This window comes from Megalobrama amblycephala, linkage group LG21, assembly GCF_018812025.1.
Source record: "Megalobrama amblycephala isolate DHTTF-2021 linkage group LG21, ASM1881202v1, whole genome shotgun sequence".
Taxonomy (NCBI): Eukaryota; Metazoa; Chordata; class Actinopteri; order Cypriniformes; family Xenocyprididae; genus Megalobrama; species Megalobrama amblycephala.
Genome location: NC_063064.1, coordinates 24,690,269 through 24,708,168, shown reverse-complemented (window position 1 = coordinate 24,708,168; position 17,900 = coordinate 24,690,269). Strand labels below are relative to the sequence as shown.

Below are 17,900 nucleotides of genomic sequence, written 5' to 3'. Positions count from 1 at the left end.
ATCTAATATTTTAAGTATAAAGTCATAACATTACAAAATAAAAGTAGCTAGTACTATTTTGAGAATAAAGTTAAAATAATGAGAATAGATTTTTTTTTTTTTTTTTTTTTTTTTTTTTTTTTATTTAATTAAAAACTCAGTTGCCACTGATACTTCTTGTGGTACTGACATTGATGATGAAAAAAAAAACAACAACTAAAAAGTACAAACAGCATTAGTTTTACATTGCTATGGTCTGCTATAACCTTTACTAATATATCAAATTGCAATTGTACACTACTGAAAATTTTTTCTGTATATGACATGGTATACCTATGCTAAGTATAGCCACCATCTCAAAAAGTGAAGAGTTTGTCAGAAAAATATGTATATTTGTCCACTTGGCAGACTTACAAGGTGGAATTGAATGTAATGCACACACATGCTCTTCTCCACGTCCTGTTTGTATTGTCAGACAGCAGAGGGCACATATCTGGCACAGCGAAATGCCCAGATGCATTTCACAATCCGGAGAGCTCCAATGACGTTCGAAAGGCAGATGGGCATCTATGCTGCATAAGCATCCCTTCCTTTCCCTCATGACATATTCCCCCTCACCTCCATACCTCTCGCTTACTGTGCCTCTATATTTCTCTCACTGTTTGTCCTGTAAACACGCTGTCTTTTGTTCATTTGTCTCTATTGAAAGGAGGCATCTGGCTGGTCACCGTGAAAACACTCAAGAGAGGGTAGTGAGGATTCCTTGAAATAGATGAGCCATTTTTTGCCTCTCTCTTGAGAGAGTCTGTTTTTTCTCCCACACACTCCCTTAGACATGCAAAGTCCATCTCATTTTGTTGCTTCGCTTCAGACTGGGAGCTTAAGAAACTTTACAGCTTGTAATGAGTACTGTGAGATTGTGAGTTTGCTGACCTGTTGTTTGGGGAGTTTAAAGTTTGTTTAAAAGTATTATAGGTGTATAGGTACATAATTTTTTAGGTGTATGTCCTCATTTAGATAAATGTGTGTGTTTATCTTTTTTAATATAATTATTTTATTAAATAACTGGACCTGCATTTAAACTAGATTTGCCTGTACAGAAGCACCACTGTGCAAATGTTGGTGAGAGTTTGTATAAATATTCAGTTTTACAAATATTCAGTAAGGTTCTCTTTGAAATGTTAAATGTAGGAGTTAGCTGTTAGCAATTAGCATTTGTCTTTATTAATGAAGAAGCATCTGGCAACTTTGAAAAGTCTATGTTAAAGATAAAAGAATGGTAGAAGTTACAAAACAGCTTAATCACTTACACCAAAGAAAAATCTAGAAGTCAGTCAAGGAAAGTCGAAAGTATTTTTGCTAATGGCTCCAGCCGAAAACATGCAGATGGAAGCTAAGCCTGTTGTTAATACTCGTTTGATGCATTAACACAATTGACGGTCCAATGCCCTCAATTAGAACATAAATACTCAATTAAAACAAGCGTAAGTTTAGTAACAGTGATAAGTAGTGTTGGTCGTTAGCCTTCTGCTAGCCTGTAGCATGTAACAGCTGGACTGGAAATGAAAATAGCAGAAACGCTGAGCTATTTTCACCTGATGGCTACCTGATGCCATACACCTCCGCGTCTCATTAAAGCCAGGACCCAGAGTTGTAAAAAATTGCTATGTGCTAATTGGCAGGAGAATGTGTGATCTGTACTGTACTTTTTATTAGCTTTTAGTTGTTGATACAAAGCGTTTATTTATAGCGGCTCACAGCAAAACCGTTGGAACGAACAGCCGACGTTGGCTGCCAACATGCAAGATTGTGTTGTGTTTTTCATGATTGTGGATATTTGCAATTTGGATGCTTCTGATGAAGTTTTTGCGAAAGACACATGGTATGCAAAGAAAAGATAAATAAGCAGGCTGTGTGGAGCCGTGCATGACCCAGTGCTGCCACGGCCAGCGGACACAGCTTGCGTAATCTCAGAAAAGCCTCATGAATCTCGATTGAGAACGGCACTATCCTCCTCGTTCTCTCACTCAGACGTTCTCTCCAGGGGCAGTTTGCATACAGGCAGGATGTTGTAAAACACTTCCTCTGAAAGTGCTCTTATCAACCTTTTAAAACGCAGACGTGTGTGCTGTGATTCCTGTCGCTGCCAAGGGCACATTGGCGCTGCTATCAAAACGAACCATCATCCTCCATTCTGGTACGCCTGCGATTATTTCATTAATAGATGGTGCCTTTTTTAACTCATCTTTTGTAATAGCTGATTTTTGCACTTTTTTTTTTTCTTTTTTTTTTACCTTGAAATAGCATAGTTACATGCATCAATGCTGTACAAAAGGTTGATTTGTCCCCGACTCCTGAAAGGTGCTTAAAAATTCTCTTTTTTTTCTCTCAGGAAATAAAGTTACAGAAGTCAAAATGAACCAGAGTTCGACTTGAATTTTTAAAAGACTCGTGGCAATTACAACTTTAGCTGTAAAGCATTCCGATCGCTGATTTAGCCTTTGATTCGGCTTCTGCATCTGAGCTTTTTATCTGCGGCTGGAGTTGAAAGACGCACTCCGTACTGCGATAGAGAGTCTCAACAAAGCTCCATAAAGGTCACGAGGGTACAGGGAGGCCTACGTGACCTTTCACACAATCCCACAATCCCCTCCTGCTGTGGCTTTACCGTCTCGTTTCATCATTTCAGCCGTCGGTGACATTGCGTACCATTCAAATATCTCCTTTTGAAGTCCAACAGTGCGTTGAAGAAAAATATTATATCTCTCTCCAGCAAATAGACATTGCTTTATGGTGTAAGGTTTCAGAAGCGAAAAAGAAAATTGAAAAGATAAACATTGCTATCACACTTTGATTATATAGCAGTTCTTTTTTATCTAAAAGACTGAGATCGGTTTGCCTGGATCTTTTCCTGGTCGCATCTTTCAAATGTCTTTGAAACAACAGGTGCGATAACACTTTTATACACCGAGTACATGTGGTAATGTCAGGCATAAAAGCGTATGTTAGTAATAAAGAATGTTTCTGCACTGCATTACTGTACCATCAAGATGTCTGAGAGGTTTTATGATGGTGAGAGAGAGAGAGAGAGAGAGAGAAGGGGGGGTTGGATGTGGACGGTAGGCAGAAGAGAAAGAAACCAGTGCATTAGTCTCTCTCAGTCTCGCGTTTAGCCGTGTCAATATTGTCTGGACCACAGCTGAGTCCAGATTCTCTTCCGTTCCACTCCGTATTGACTCTGAGTTAGTGCGCAAACACATTGTGGCAACATTGATGTAACATTGAGTTGAGTAATTGAAACCTATAGCAGAGAGATCAGAGAGGGACTATCGGTTTTTCGTTCATTCGTTCAAGAGAGAGAGAGCGAGAGAGACGGGAATGGATATTACTCTGTAAAGAATGACAAATTGGTGAAGTTTACTCAATAAAGCACTTCTTATTACTCAACTCTGTCCTTATGTAGTGGATCTGATTGGTAGACATTGAGACATTCTCTCTTTTGTCACATATGCAAAGCTTAATTTGAATTTATTTAAAATATAAATATTTTGTAACAATGTACGATACCGTTCAAAAGTAAATTTTTTAGAATTTGTTTGTTTGTTTGTTTTTTTTGAAGGAAATTAATTTTATTCAGCAAGGATGAGTTAAAATGATTAAAAAAAATTCTATTTTGAATAAATGCTGTTCTTTTTAACTTTTTATTCATCAATGAATCCCGAAAAATGTAAAAAAGGGTACCAAAAAAAAAACAGGGCAACTGTTTCCAACATTGATAATAACTGTGTATGAAATGATTTCTGAAGGATCGTGTGACACTGAAGACTGGAGTAATTACTGATGAAAATTCAGCTTAGCGTCACAGAAATAAATTATATTTTAAAGTATATTAAAATTGAAAACCCTTTATTTTAAACTGTAATAATATTTCAAAATATTACTGTTTTTTTCTGTATTTTTGATCAAATAAATACAGGCTAGATGAGCATAAGAGGCTTCTTAAAAAAAAAAGGTTCTTAAAAATAGTAATGTATGGATTTGGATTTTTTTATTGGATTGTTTTTGTGAGTTTCACACATAAAGAAAAAAAAATTATAATTTGACATGATTTTTTTCAATTCAATATTAGCAAAACATTAATACACACAGAAGATCTAAAATAAAACATAATGCTGTAAACTCTCAGCAAGACATTAATGAGCATTAAGATGCTGGCAGATCACATTGCATCACTGTAATACTGTTTATTTCTTTATTTTATACTTAGAGTCAGTCTAAAAACAAAATACAATTAGCTTCTATTAAGAGCAGTAGTTGTGAATGGAGGTTCCCAGATGGATTGAGAAGGTTGTGCATGTGTGGGTGACTGTGCAAAGCCTTTAACAACTCATCCTCTCATTTTCTCATACCAACACACTCCCTCCTCTTCATTCCATTTTCTGCTCCGCTCCTCCACTCTTATTTGTAACTAACAGGTCATTAAGTTCACAAATGTGCAATTGAGTGTTTTGGATGTTTAATTAGTGTGTTTCCTTGACTAATTAAAATGCACAAATCTAAGGATTAAAGCCCCCCTCATTTTCTCCTTCTCTCCCACCCCCCTTTTATGAATAATTAATCAATCTCTTTAACCAGGAGATTCTGTTGCACACCAGGACACATTTCAGTGTCGTGCAAGACGTAAACTCTTTTCCTTTTTCCTTCACAGACAGACAATTTTCCTGCTGAGCCCAATTACATGGGTAACAGGCAGCAGTTTGTTCAAAGGTAAGGCCTATTTAACAGTTTTCTCAGCTTTATTTGTCTTAAACTCCTCTGCACATAAACGTTCTCCAGATTAGAACTAAAAACCCATGCCCGTTTGATCAGTTTCGTCTTGTTTATTCGACTTGTAGCAGCTCCACGTTCAAAGATCCAGAGCGAGCCAGTCTCAGAGACAGCGGGCACGGGGACAGCGACCAAGCGGACAGCGATCAGGACACTAATAAAGGCTCCTGCTGTGACATGTCCGCTAAAGAAGCTCTCAAGATGAAGGCTACTGGCCTCAAGCCTCAACCACTTGAGCAGGGTGAGTCCTTCAACATCAGGAACTTTATTTAGAACCAAAGATTGAGTTGTTTAGAGTCTATCTCTCTTCTTGCAAGCTTTCTTACAGTCTTTCTTTTTGAAGTTGCGGGTGGATTTCAGCAGTGGTGTGTAACGCAGTCACTCCTACTAGCCAATTTGGCGAGTTGAGTTTTATATATATAATATATACATTTTTCAGTTGTAGTCTTTTAAAAAGGCATCTGAAATAATAAACTAAGTGCAATGTAGTGTTGTCAAAAATATCGATTTTTCGATACATGTCGATACTGAAATATCTGAAACGCTTCAACACTCATTTTTCGCAGAATAGAAACGTGATAGTTGCGCTTTCTTGCTCTTTCATCTCTCCAACAGCGAGTTGACACAAAAACACACCTGCCTTCCCTCACTCACTTAATATTGTTGGTATTACAGGGCTTAAATTTGAATAATTTTACTCATTCCTGCAGATTCTGTGCTCACACCCAAAGTGCGCACACATAAAGCCACCTCTCAGTACTAAATTAAGTTCTTTTTCGACGCTTAAACAGTCAAATACACACAAAATAATGTCAAAATACTAGTCTTGGCGATTATTCACGTAAACCTAGTCGGTTTTAAGTGAACGTAAACAGTTGAGAAAGAACTGTAACAGTAGAATGGATCCGTGCGTCTGCTCTTAAAGTAACAGCAGCCTAATATACCTGCTACCAAATTTTGAGATAATATTAAAAATATCTATATGGCAGTTTTACCCCTATGATATCAAAGTCAAAATTTTGGCCAGTGAAAATGCTGAGTGGCTAGTAACTTTGGAAAACCACTAACCACAGTATGTAGTGAGCAAAAAAAGTTAATGTCAAGCCCTGGTCGTAACGATTTTTAATTATTCGTTATTTATAATGCATATATGTTTATAATTATTTAAATGTAATATGCCTTACAAATATACCAAAAAGTAACAATATTCTTATTTGTGGGAAGCGTCATCTTTCTCTTTGCTGTTTTTCTCTGCATGTCCCTTCCTCAAATGAAACGAAAGCTTTCAGTTAGAGGTCTCAATCGGTTATTCGTTTGCTGACCTCACTGCAGTTGAATCTTTATGCTGTCTCGCTCTCATTTTCGTAACAGCTCATCTCTCGCTCCCACTCTTTCGCTCTCTTTTGCTTTTCAAACTATCTTCCATCCTTTAGACTCCCTATTTTCCTTGTCCTCTTTCCTCCATCTTTCATTTTCTCCCTCTCCCTCTCTCTCTCTCTTGTATTCCAGCCACGTTCTCAGTTTATCAAAGCAGGCAGGCACATTATGATTTTATAAGCCAAACCACTCTAGCCGTTCCATTTAGTGAGTGCTGGTTAGGCGCTGGTAGGCGCTTCCTTAAAATTTTGATAATGGAACATGGAAAATGACTTATCATCCAGCAGGCCATGTCACATTCTCAACCTGATTAAATATGAATAATTATTCCGGGTCTCTCTTGGTAGGACAAATTACTCGTGACATGTTAGAACAATAACTTCAGATAAGAAAGCAGTCCCATACTCCCTTTCCATTGCACTCGTTCACAAAGGAAGCATGTAAAGATGGTTTTATTCATCTATACCCAGGTCTGCTGGGCCATGTTGAAGACTATTACACTGGGGCCGTATCCCTCAAACGACAATCTGAGGAAGAAAAAAACAAAACATGAGGGAAAGAAAGAGAATAAATGGGCCACAGAAAGCAATACATCAAATATAATGGCACAATTAATCAATAGAACAGAGGGGAATCTACCGCTATCTGAGCCGAGGCAGTGGACGAGTACGCCAAGCCTGTCTGCCTTGATTTGGCTTGTGTGTGTATGTGTGTGTGTGTGTTTTCATTTGGATTCAGGAATAGTCTGAATGCACTGGCAAGAGAAATTGGCCAATTAAAGAGGCCCATATGTTTCATATTTTGAGAATGTTGTCATTTAATGGTGCATGGGAATGGTTGGAGAATGGCTGAAATTAGCTAGTTTAACAGTGTGACTCACTTACACATACAAAGACAAGAGCCGCAGCTACAATAGTCGCATGTCCAACAAGCTTTATATTAACCTGAGCCACGAGACAATGAAAACCTGACCGTCAATCGTGATTTCTTTATTTGTAGTTATCGTCGAGTCCTTCTACGTTACAGTGATACGGCAATAAGTGGCGACAAGGCACTGAGTGAGTCAATAATTTACTCAACAAATTTGTTAATAGGTGGTGACAAGCGACTGTCTGAGTGAGTCAATCATTCATTTAACTAATTTGTTAAAAAAACGTTGATTCATTCAGGCACAAAACAACTGACTATGAGTAAATCATTGAATTATTTACTCAACTGAAACAATTTGCTTGAAAACTCAGATTCATTTAGGAATTAAATGACTGACTGTCTAGTGAATCATCTGAATTGTTTTGCTCAGAAACACTGATTCATTCAGGAACTAAGCTGCTGACTTGTCTAGTGAATCATTTACTCAATCAAATTGTTTCGCTCAAAAACACTGATCCATTCAGAAATGAATCAGCTGACTTTCTACTGAATCATTTACTCGGACTGAATTGTTTCGCTCAGAAACACTGAAGCATTCAGGAACAAAGTGGCTAACTGTCTAGTGAATCATCAAACCAAATTGATTCGTTCAAAAACTATGATTCATTCAGGAACAAAACACTAGTGCTTTGCACAGAGGCGCAAAACAATTTCTGTTTTGACTTCGATTCAAATTTTTTCCATTTAAAGAGGAAAAATGCACAAATTATCTGTGAAGATTGTGCCTAAAATACATGTTCCTAAATATTTTCTTTGTGTTAATTGAACTCTTATATAAAAGTCGTCACTTTTTTTCACGCTTTTTCTGCATGGAAAGATATAGGCTGTAATCCATGAAACACTGAGCAGTGTTAGTATGATTAACTCACAGCTTTATGTTTGCGTTAAGTTAAATATGTCTACTCTGAATAGTATATTTAGTGTAGTTATCCTCTCAAACAGGTCGGGTTTTGATGGCCAAACTTACTTTTCTCCCATTCCTCATTCTTTTCTCTTTTATTGAGTATTGAAATCAATAATTAAGCTACAAGACAGTTAACTGGGAATGGCTGTCTGTTTTGCCAATATCACTCCAGAGGGCTGGGTATATCTTCTCTCAGACAGGCACACTTTAAACTCTCTTTCACACATAGATGACACATGACAGTCTAGAGAAAGCCCAGGCTAGCCTAGAGATCCCCTGTGTCCTCTTGTAAGCATTATCACATTCAACATTAGACTGTCTCCACTACCACCAGCTTCTAAATCTGTGTTAAAAGCCTTTGAAATGGATATTTTACTGTGTAGTGAACGTTATGTTTCCCTGCATATGCAGCGTGTTATAGTGGTGTCTTTAACAGTGGAGTATTATAGCTTTTTATGGCAGCAGGTTGTGGTCAGTGGATATTAGTCTGTGTGTGCGTGTATGTGTGTACACAAGGAGCAACTTGGGTTTGATGCATCATTTAGGAAATGGGAACTTCCCTTTTTCTGTCTGCTTTTCCCTACTATATCACCCTCTCTAATCTATCATTCCTTGGTTTTCACTCATATTACACTAGATATTGTTTAGAATTATCATTAAAGTTATTAAAGTGTCCATTATTTGCTTTTAAACTTAAAAAACAATCAACACTGTGGGTGAAAAAACAGACTTACCAAGTAGCTCCTGTTCCTTTAATAAGATGTATTTGACGTTGTGAAGAATAGAAGTGTGGGTGAGACACTGCTGCACAAATCAACAAATCATATTATTATTATTAATTTATTTTTTATTTTTTTACATGTTTGTTACTTTTAAAGGGGACCTATAATGCCCCTTTTACAAGATGTAATATAAGTCTCTGGTGTCCCCAGGATGTGTCTGTGAAGTTTCAGCTCAAATCATCACACAGATCATTTATTTTAGCTTGTCAAATTTGCCCCTATTTGGGTGTGAGCAAAAACACAGCATTTTTTTTTTCCCTTTAAATGCAAATGAGCTGCTGCTCCCGGCCCCCTTTGCAGAAGAGCTTTAACAGCTCACGCTTCGGTTGCTCAACAACAACAAAGCTGGAGAATCTCACGCAGCCAAAATGACGATGGTCAGTAACAGTGTTCAGCCTTACATTGTTCAAACCGGAGTCGGACACTGATGGAGAGACTCAGGAAGAAGTTACAACTTTTAGAACGCATCTGGATGTTTCTTAATGGTTAGTGGATAAATATATGTATTAGATTAGATTGAGTTGATTCAACTCATCATTTGTGAAGCAGTCCGACGTAAAATGGCGGTATGGTAACAACACTCTACTACAACAACTCTTCCTCTTCTCTAAAGCAGCCCAACGTGACCTCATCCCCTTTGTTGCATGTTCTCGGGGACAGGATTTATGTAAATTTTGGGGTTTGTGATGTCACCAACCCGGAAAGAAACCCTACCATCCCTTTGTTATAGTCCTTAAAAAGCAATTTCTGTAAAAGAAAATATCTCCCTTTGCATTAAAGTTTGAGCGTCATAACTTCGCAGATGTTTTTATGCTCAAACAGCAACATTACACACTAACTAAAGTTAAAATAGTGAAATCATAATCAAGGACCCCTTTAAGAGTAATGAATATTATTTAGCTTCCTACACTCAAAAAAATGCTGGGTTAAAAACAACCCAAGTTGGGTTGAAAATGGACAAACCCAGTGATTGGGTTGTTTTAACCCAGCGGTTGGGTTAAATGTTTGCCCAACCTGCTGGGTAGTTTTTTGCTATATGGCTAGCTTAAAATGAACCCAAAATAGTTGGGAAATTAAAAACCAGATGCAATTAGAGGCAACAATAATAGACAAAAGGTGAATGATTATTAATAAGCTTTAATATTTTATTAATATAAATGTAATAGTTTAATGGTTTATTAATAGAAATTTATTAATAAGCAATTTAATAAATGTTTATTGTTTAATAACTATTCATTGAACATTAATAAATGTTCATTTCCAACATACTTTGGGTTAATTTTAATTAAGCAATACAGTAATTTTTAAACAATAGTTGAGTTAAATAAAACTACCCAGCAGGTTGGGCAAACATTTAACCCTACCGCTGGGTTAAAACAACCCAATTGCTGGGTTTGTCCATTTTCAACCCAACTTGGGTTGTTTTTAACCCAGCATTTTTTAGAGTGTATCTTTTAAAGGATCCATCCATTGTTTGTGCTACCAAAGGGTTTGTATTTGTTTCAGCATTGTGTAGGCAATCAGCACTGTGATTAATGACCAACGAAATATTTATAATTGGCTGCGGGGTGAGGTTTGCACTTGGTTTTGTTGATCTGCCTCTGAAACAACATTCCTTGGATCATATCATCAAGAGGGAAGAGTATTATGATAACCAATAGCCAGACACTGAGGTTGCCTTCACTCTGGTATAGAATGCCCACTTTTCAGTCAATTCCTGCCTGAAAAAAGTCCCATCCTACAAGTTTTTTTCTCATTAAACATGAAATACGTCACATTACGGAAATAAAATGATATTTCATGTTGACTTTAAGTACCCCCTGGGGTGCACTGTGAGTTCAATCTCTAGATGTGTTTCTAGATACGCATCCATGCTTAGAATATTAACTAGCTGTTGTACCAACAACTGTTATAGCTGATGGCAAATTGTGTATTCATAAGGGCAAAATTAAATACAGAGATACGGATGAGAAGAGAAACAGAATAAGATCTTAATCGCTGGACATAGTTTTTGTTATTATCGCAGGCATACACATGTGTGTTTTCACTTCCTTTCGGACATCCACCCTAGCTACTCGCACAGGTTGTGAGAATTTAATGCCCGTATAAGTGTGCGTGTGTGTGTTTGCGATTTTTCCTTGGGCTGTGTATTAAGTCATAATTCAGTCGAGCAGAGAAAGACCAGACCCTGTTCACGCAGACATAAACAACAGAGGGTAGTAGAAGACAATACTCGTTTTCCTCTCTTTCTCTCTCTCTCTCTTTCGCCATCTACTCTAATTATGCTCACCCTCTAGCACAAACACATTTATAGGAATCATAACTGGAAAGACATACGCATTGTGAATAGAACTGCAGTCTCACATGGATCCAGTGTCATGTTTTGATCCCTGTAGAGAAGAGTTAGTGTTATCTGCCATGTTCCTCTCACTCTCTCGGTCTCTCTGCTCTTAATTGGATCAGAACCAAGTTGTTCTTAGAACAAACACAAGCTCTGTTCCAGAACCTAGTAAGCTGCCTACCTAGACAGTGTTTTAAGGCATCGTGTTCCCAATGGGAATGCTGTTCTAAAAGCATGGAAGCAATTTGAGATGTTGTTTTGTCCCAAATTGAAGTATCCTTTGTAGACAAGGCAATGCCAGCTTGAATGACGACTAATTAATTTTTTTTTAATGTGATTTATAAACTATTTATTCAATATTGGTGTGTGCGATGTATTTTTTTGTTAATTATTTAATACACACTCTTTTTTCTTTCTGTTTCTGTATGTTTTCTTTCACTCCCCTCTTTTCCTCTCTCTATTCTTTTTGTCGCCCGGCGCGTGTGCAATCGTGAAATTGATTAATTAGGCTCTCTAAATTGGGAGCTGTGTATTAATTAAGCAGAAAAGTATTTTTTGTATTAATTGGTGATTAATTGATGTAAAGTTTTGCCTGCAGCAAAGGCTAATCCTGGAATGTGTTCATCAGCGGCCATCACACGGTCCGATACGCACGTATACGAGATACGAACACCGGGCCATTACGCAAGCACCGAGATGTGTACCTGCGATAATGTGTACGTGTGTGTGCGTGAAAAGGTCCCATTAGATTGCTGTGTAAGTGTTCAAGATGACCTCCCTTAATTGTGTTTGATTGGAGCGCGATAATCAAATTGTCTCACCTCTTTTCCACTGTAATGCTTCAGATTATTCGTCTGAAGGAACAAAATGGAAGAGAAAAATGGAGAAACTGAAATAGAAAAAGTAATTATTGTTATAACTGAACCAGTGTCTACCAATCTACCAAGTTTAGCTGGTTAGCTTTGGTTGGGGTTCAGGGTTTTAGCTGGTTAGCTTGGGTTAGGGTTCAGGGTTATTTTGGTGTCAGCGATTATAGTTTCTAGGGTTACACTTCTTATACTGTGCCGTAGTTACATTGTAATTACTCAAATTAGTACTGAGTACTATTAATTAAAGGGTTAGTTCACCCAAAAATCTGTCATTTATTACTCACCTTCATGCCGTTCCACACCTGTAAGACCTTCGTTAATCTTCGGAACGCAAATTAAGATATTTTTGTTGAAATCTGATGTCTCCGTGAGGCCTTCATAGCCAGCGTAGGTCTTATGGGTGTGGAACGGCATGAGGGTGAGTAATAAATGACATTATTTTATTTTTTTTTCATTTTTGGGTGAACTAACCCTTTAACTACATGTACATACTATAGAGTTACAGTTAGGGATAGAGTTTGGTTTAGGGTTAGTTACTTGTAATTATCCATAATTTTTGTTATTACTATCTTAAGTATGTGTAACTACAGCACTGTAAAATAAAGTGTCACTGTTTCTATAAATATTTAAAATTAGTTTTTATTTTTAGATTTTCCATATTCATTTTCATTTTAAAGTTTTAGTATTTTTTGTGTGCTTTGTCATTTTTATTATTATTTTTTATTTTTTTATTTCAGTTTTAGTTTTAATTATTTTAGTACTTCAAATTAAACTAAACAGAAATAAAAAATGTTGCAAAATAAAATAAGCTAAAAATAAGTTTAGTTTTTTATGTGCTATTTTATTTTTAATAAAAGTAATGCTTTTTGTGGTTTTAGTTTAGTTTTAGTTAACCATAACTCTGGTCCAGTTAACCCCTGATATGACTGCACCATTATGGTTGCAAAAAGAAAATATTTTTCAAATATTTCATTCATATATATATATATATATATATATATATATATATATATATATATATATGTTTAAAGGACTCTTAACTCTTTCCCCACCATTGATGGCATTTTCTGGCTTTATCCTCTCCATCTATGTTTTGATCATCGTTGTGAATCCAATCCATACGTATTCTTTGACAAAATCGCGATTTTCTTAGCTTTTTGCTCAAAATGTTGCTTTTTTTTAATTAATCTTAGCCACATTCAAATGCTGATTAAAAAAGAATGCATGAAGCTAGAATAAAACATCTGATCTTTCTTTTGATATATTGCATGTTCAGATATTTATACAAGAAAATGTTCTGGGGGCCATAACTTTTGTGAAAATGATCAAAAATGCTGCCGCTTGCGGGCAACTTTTTTCAAAAACGCTGGTGGGGAAGAAAGAGTTAAAAGCGTGAATGGGTTTCTATTTTTACCCTTCTGCATTCTGCATGACGTCACAGCACAGAATAATCAATAACGAAGGATTAATCGGCATCATTGTAATGTCATTAGGTGTGTTTGACTTGATGTGAAGACCGATCAACGTATGACATCAAAGTACAGCGAGAACGATTAGAAAACAGATGGCTCTTTTTGCTTTCGAACCGCTCTCGTGGTACTTTGATGTCATACACTGATCGGCCTGTGCAGCGCCACTTCAAGTCAAACACAACTATTTCTGTAAGGCTTCAGAGAGATTAGTCACATGACATTTACTCAGCTGATTGGTCTGAAATAAAAAGTTAGCAAGCCAAGCAACTGCCATCAAGATGAATGAGAATGCTAATGGATAGATTTCTCCAGACACAAACCCAGTCACCCGTTTCCCACTCTCTTCTCTTTTTTTTGGCGTGGTAATCAAGTCTCTTTTACCCACTTTATCTGTTGGAACAAAGCGATGTGATGCTTGGTCACACACACATTATAGTTTTGAGACTACCTGAAAGTGACGGCTGATTGATTCTCCGTAGCCGCTGAGATGCTTTGAATCGAATAGTCAGGTGGAGGCAGAGCTCTGGGAAACAACAGACGCTCTAGCAAGACTCCAAAATGCGTCACAGCACCACACAGGCAAAAGGTCTGATCAGACATATTGATTAAGATCCCGATTCTACAAGCCTTATTTAACTTCTCTGCCAGCAACATGATTCATTCATCAATACATGATTCTTTCAGCATGGCCTTCGTTAACGGAACAGGTGCATGTGTTTAAGGACCACATGAAGTGGTATTCTTAAAGCACGTGACTTAGTGAATAGTTCACTTAAATATGAAATCATTACACACCATTTAAAGATGAAAATTTCACCCTCCATCATAGCTCATATGCAAGATGCATCCTGTGAAAGTTGATGTCAATAATGGTGTTGCATCTCGTTGACATCAAACCTGGTGTGTTTAATGTTTAATGTGGATGAAAATATTCAGTGGGCATAATGTTATCCATCGGGATGTGATTGAATCAGACTCATTAAGCTATGATATTATTAATTTACATTAGTTTTCCCTGCCTACGCAGGTTATGTTTGCATTAGACATTTTCAGAAGCAGAGAAGGTTATTACATTTTCCTTCGGAATATGCACCGATAATTTGTGCACATTAAGATCAAGGACATTTGTTTCGAATTTAATGTCACGTTGTCTTTAAGACCAATGCATTACTTCCTGGCACCTGTTTTGTACATGACATCAAACGCTTCAGTGAAAAGCACAGAAAAATGGGTACACCATTCGTCTGGTGAGCAATAAAGGGGCTGAGATGATATTTCTTCAGGTGGGAAATAAATCAAGAAGCGAAGAGCACTCTGAAAATATACCTAAAGGGATTGATATATTTTTTGTGCATATCCCTCTTTGTGATCCTTAAACACATCCACTTCAAAAGAGCAAAATCAGTTAATTAATGACATCCTAACTGATGCCCTTTTCCAACTTGTTGCCTAGGTAACCTCCTCTTCCTGGCACTCAGGCATTAGCAGAACCCATGTTGACTGATTTGAATGTTTTTTTGCACCTTTTTCCACCAAAAAAGGTCATTTCCTGTCATTCGTATTTTATGCCCATATAATGCAGACGTGTTTAGACGACGATGTTGTGTTTGAAATGGCTCTACACTTCTTCGGGGTTATTCATCCACACTCTCAATGGAACATATAAGCACTCTTAGCTTTCTTCTTGTCAATTCTTTTCAGAACGCTTCATTCAACTCTTTTCCGTAAGTTCCACATCTGTTTTATTCTTTCTTTGCTGCTAAGAAAAGCGGGTCTGTGTAATACAGATAAAGAATTATGTGTGTAAATGACTGCCACAAGACATCAGGCTGTTTTCTAAGGTGGTAGATCTGCAGTACACACACACACACACACACAAGTTGGAGGGTTTTCATGTTTTATGGGGACTTTCCATGTGCGTAATTATTTTTATACTGTACAAACAATCCCCTAAATCTACCCACCACAGAAAACCTTCTGCATTTTTACATTTTCAAAAAAAACATAATTCCGCAAAGACAAGGATTTCGGATATTGCCATCTTTGTGGGGACATTTTGTCCCCATAATTTAGGGGAAATCCCGAACCACACACACACACACACACACACACACACATATACCCACACCACACAATAGTGATTCAAATGTCTTTTCAGTTATAGTATTGGCTTGTGGAGAAAATGTGCAGTTTTCAAATGTTGTATTAATACTGCAGTTGATAACCTTGACTTATAGGTTTAATTATGACCTTGATTTTGTCAGACACAAGATATTGACAAACATATATAGTAAGCATTGGCATTTTAGTATTATTTATATAAATAGTATACGGTATGACTTATTATATATTATTTATAATATTTAATTTTTATATCTAAATATAAATATATTTTATATCTAAAAAATAAATATATTTTATATCTAAAAAATAAATATATTTTATATTTAGATATTATATATTTATATTTATTTTATTATATTTTTTATTTTCAGTTTTCATTTTAATTTTAGATTAAGTTTTAGTAATTTTGTTATGTGCTTTTGTCATTTTCATCCCTTTTTTTTTTTTTTTATATTTCTCTAATATTTCAACTTTTATTTCAGTTAATCTCCAAGGCAACACTTCATTTTCATTTAAGTTTAAATTTACATGTTAAATTTAAAATGACATATTTTGATGGTTCAGTCAAACTTGTAGGGTCATTAAAAACAAATATCCCCATATCTCCTACAATTTTTAATAGTTTTAGTGAACAAAAAAAAAAATATTGATTATATATTGATATCAGATAATATTTCGGTTGATAATGTTGCTCAAGCTTCATCTCTATCCTTACAGTTGATCCACATCCTACTTTGTGAAGTCATGGTAAATATGCATGGATCCTTTCATTTCTGTAAAGCAGTTCTGTATGAATTCCACTCTTGCACAACTCCATAATCTCCAAAATTTATCTTACTGAAGTTTATATTGCAGAAACTCTGGAAGCAGGGCTTTTTTTTTTGAGTTTCACAGGAATAGACTCAGCTCTGTCATCAATGCTTTCATGAGTCGACTGTCAGTAAGAGTAATCACTGTCATTGTCTCACTTTAAAGTGACTCAAATATGCATTAATATCACATAAATCTTACAGTTTTAGACGTCAGTGTATTTTTCATGTTTGACAAGTTTCGTATTTCTTTTTTTATTTCGAGGTAGAGCTGTCACCGCACATCTGATTTAGCCATATAAGCTCTCGAATTTGTTCTCTATCAATTCCGACAATAACAGACATGTCGCAATAATGTAATTGATTTGTAGTCGAGAGAAAAACGCAACTAACAAATTGAAGGGTCAGCAAATCTCTTCTGATTTATTTTGTTCATTTTTTTGATACCTCTCAGCAGTGGTGCGGTGATTCATCAGTCAAAATCACTGAATAGTTAATCACTTTCTTTTCTTTATTTTTTCACACTTGTAAATGAACTTTGTGCAAATGAGATTTTGATCAGAACATACATCAAAACTGATCATCTGTTTTCATGAGTCATGTTTCTAGAGATGTGTGGGCGAGAGATATGGCTTTAAAAAAAAAAAAAAAAAAACGTCTCTCAGGCACGTGAGCACCAGCTCGGCCGTAGCAGATATATAGCCTGTGACTGTGTGAGCATGAAAGCGGCTGACCTGCCGAGTCCCGTGGGGAAGAGCGGCTTTTCCCTCATAACGATTACAAATCGCCAGCAATGCAATTACCAGGGGCTAAGCAATGACTTTCGTGACTTAAACAATGGTAGCAGGTCTCGGACAGCATTGTTCAATAGCAGAATAAAGCTGGAGATTTGTTGCTCTCTCAAACTCAATAAGACACCATGTTCATTCACTTCTGCAGAGCTTCTAGGACCACTGAAGGCTGTTTTCAGGGACCATCAAAGTAATATTCATGCTATTAAGATACTTATCTAAACATTTAGCATACTGAATGCTACCTCAGGCTTTCCAGTGGAGATATATGTCTGCATTACACTGTAAGAAAAGAAATCTCTTGGAAAATGGAAAAGGTAATTTGATGCCAGGACATTATTCGCTATGTTTACGAGGAAGTTATTATCTATTTAATGGAATATTATTAATTAAATTCAACATAAGAATTGAGTAAGAATTAAGTCCTTGAGTAACAAATTAATTCCTTAAAAGTCAACCATTTAAAATGTGTAAAATTAGCAAACACCATTACGAGAACCACAAAGTGACATAAAAAGCAAAGAGTCAAACTGCCCAACTAAATAAAACACTGATCACCATAACGATGACCAAACATTTTCAATAAAATCAACATCAAAATGTCTGTTATTCAGATATTTTTGTTTAAATTTTACTTAAATTTGACTAGTTTTAAATGGTTGACATTTAAGGAATTAATTTTATTAATTCTAACT

At 36.3% G+C, this 17,900-nt stretch overlaps 1 protein-coding gene across 1 annotated transcript in view; it reads left to right on the top strand.

Annotated features, from left to right (window-relative positions):
- Positions 1-17,900, top strand: part of pcdh17 (protocadherin 17) — an 83,789-nt gene that overhangs the window by 30,089 nt on the left and 35,800 nt on the right. The window contains exons 3-4 of the mRNA XM_048172764.1: positions 4,688-4,746; positions 4,875-5,047. Coding sequence (XP_048028721.1) covers positions 4,688-4,746; positions 4,875-5,047 — 232 coding nt within the window. The remainder of the gene's footprint in view (positions 1-4,687; positions 4,747-4,874; positions 5,048-17,900) is intronic.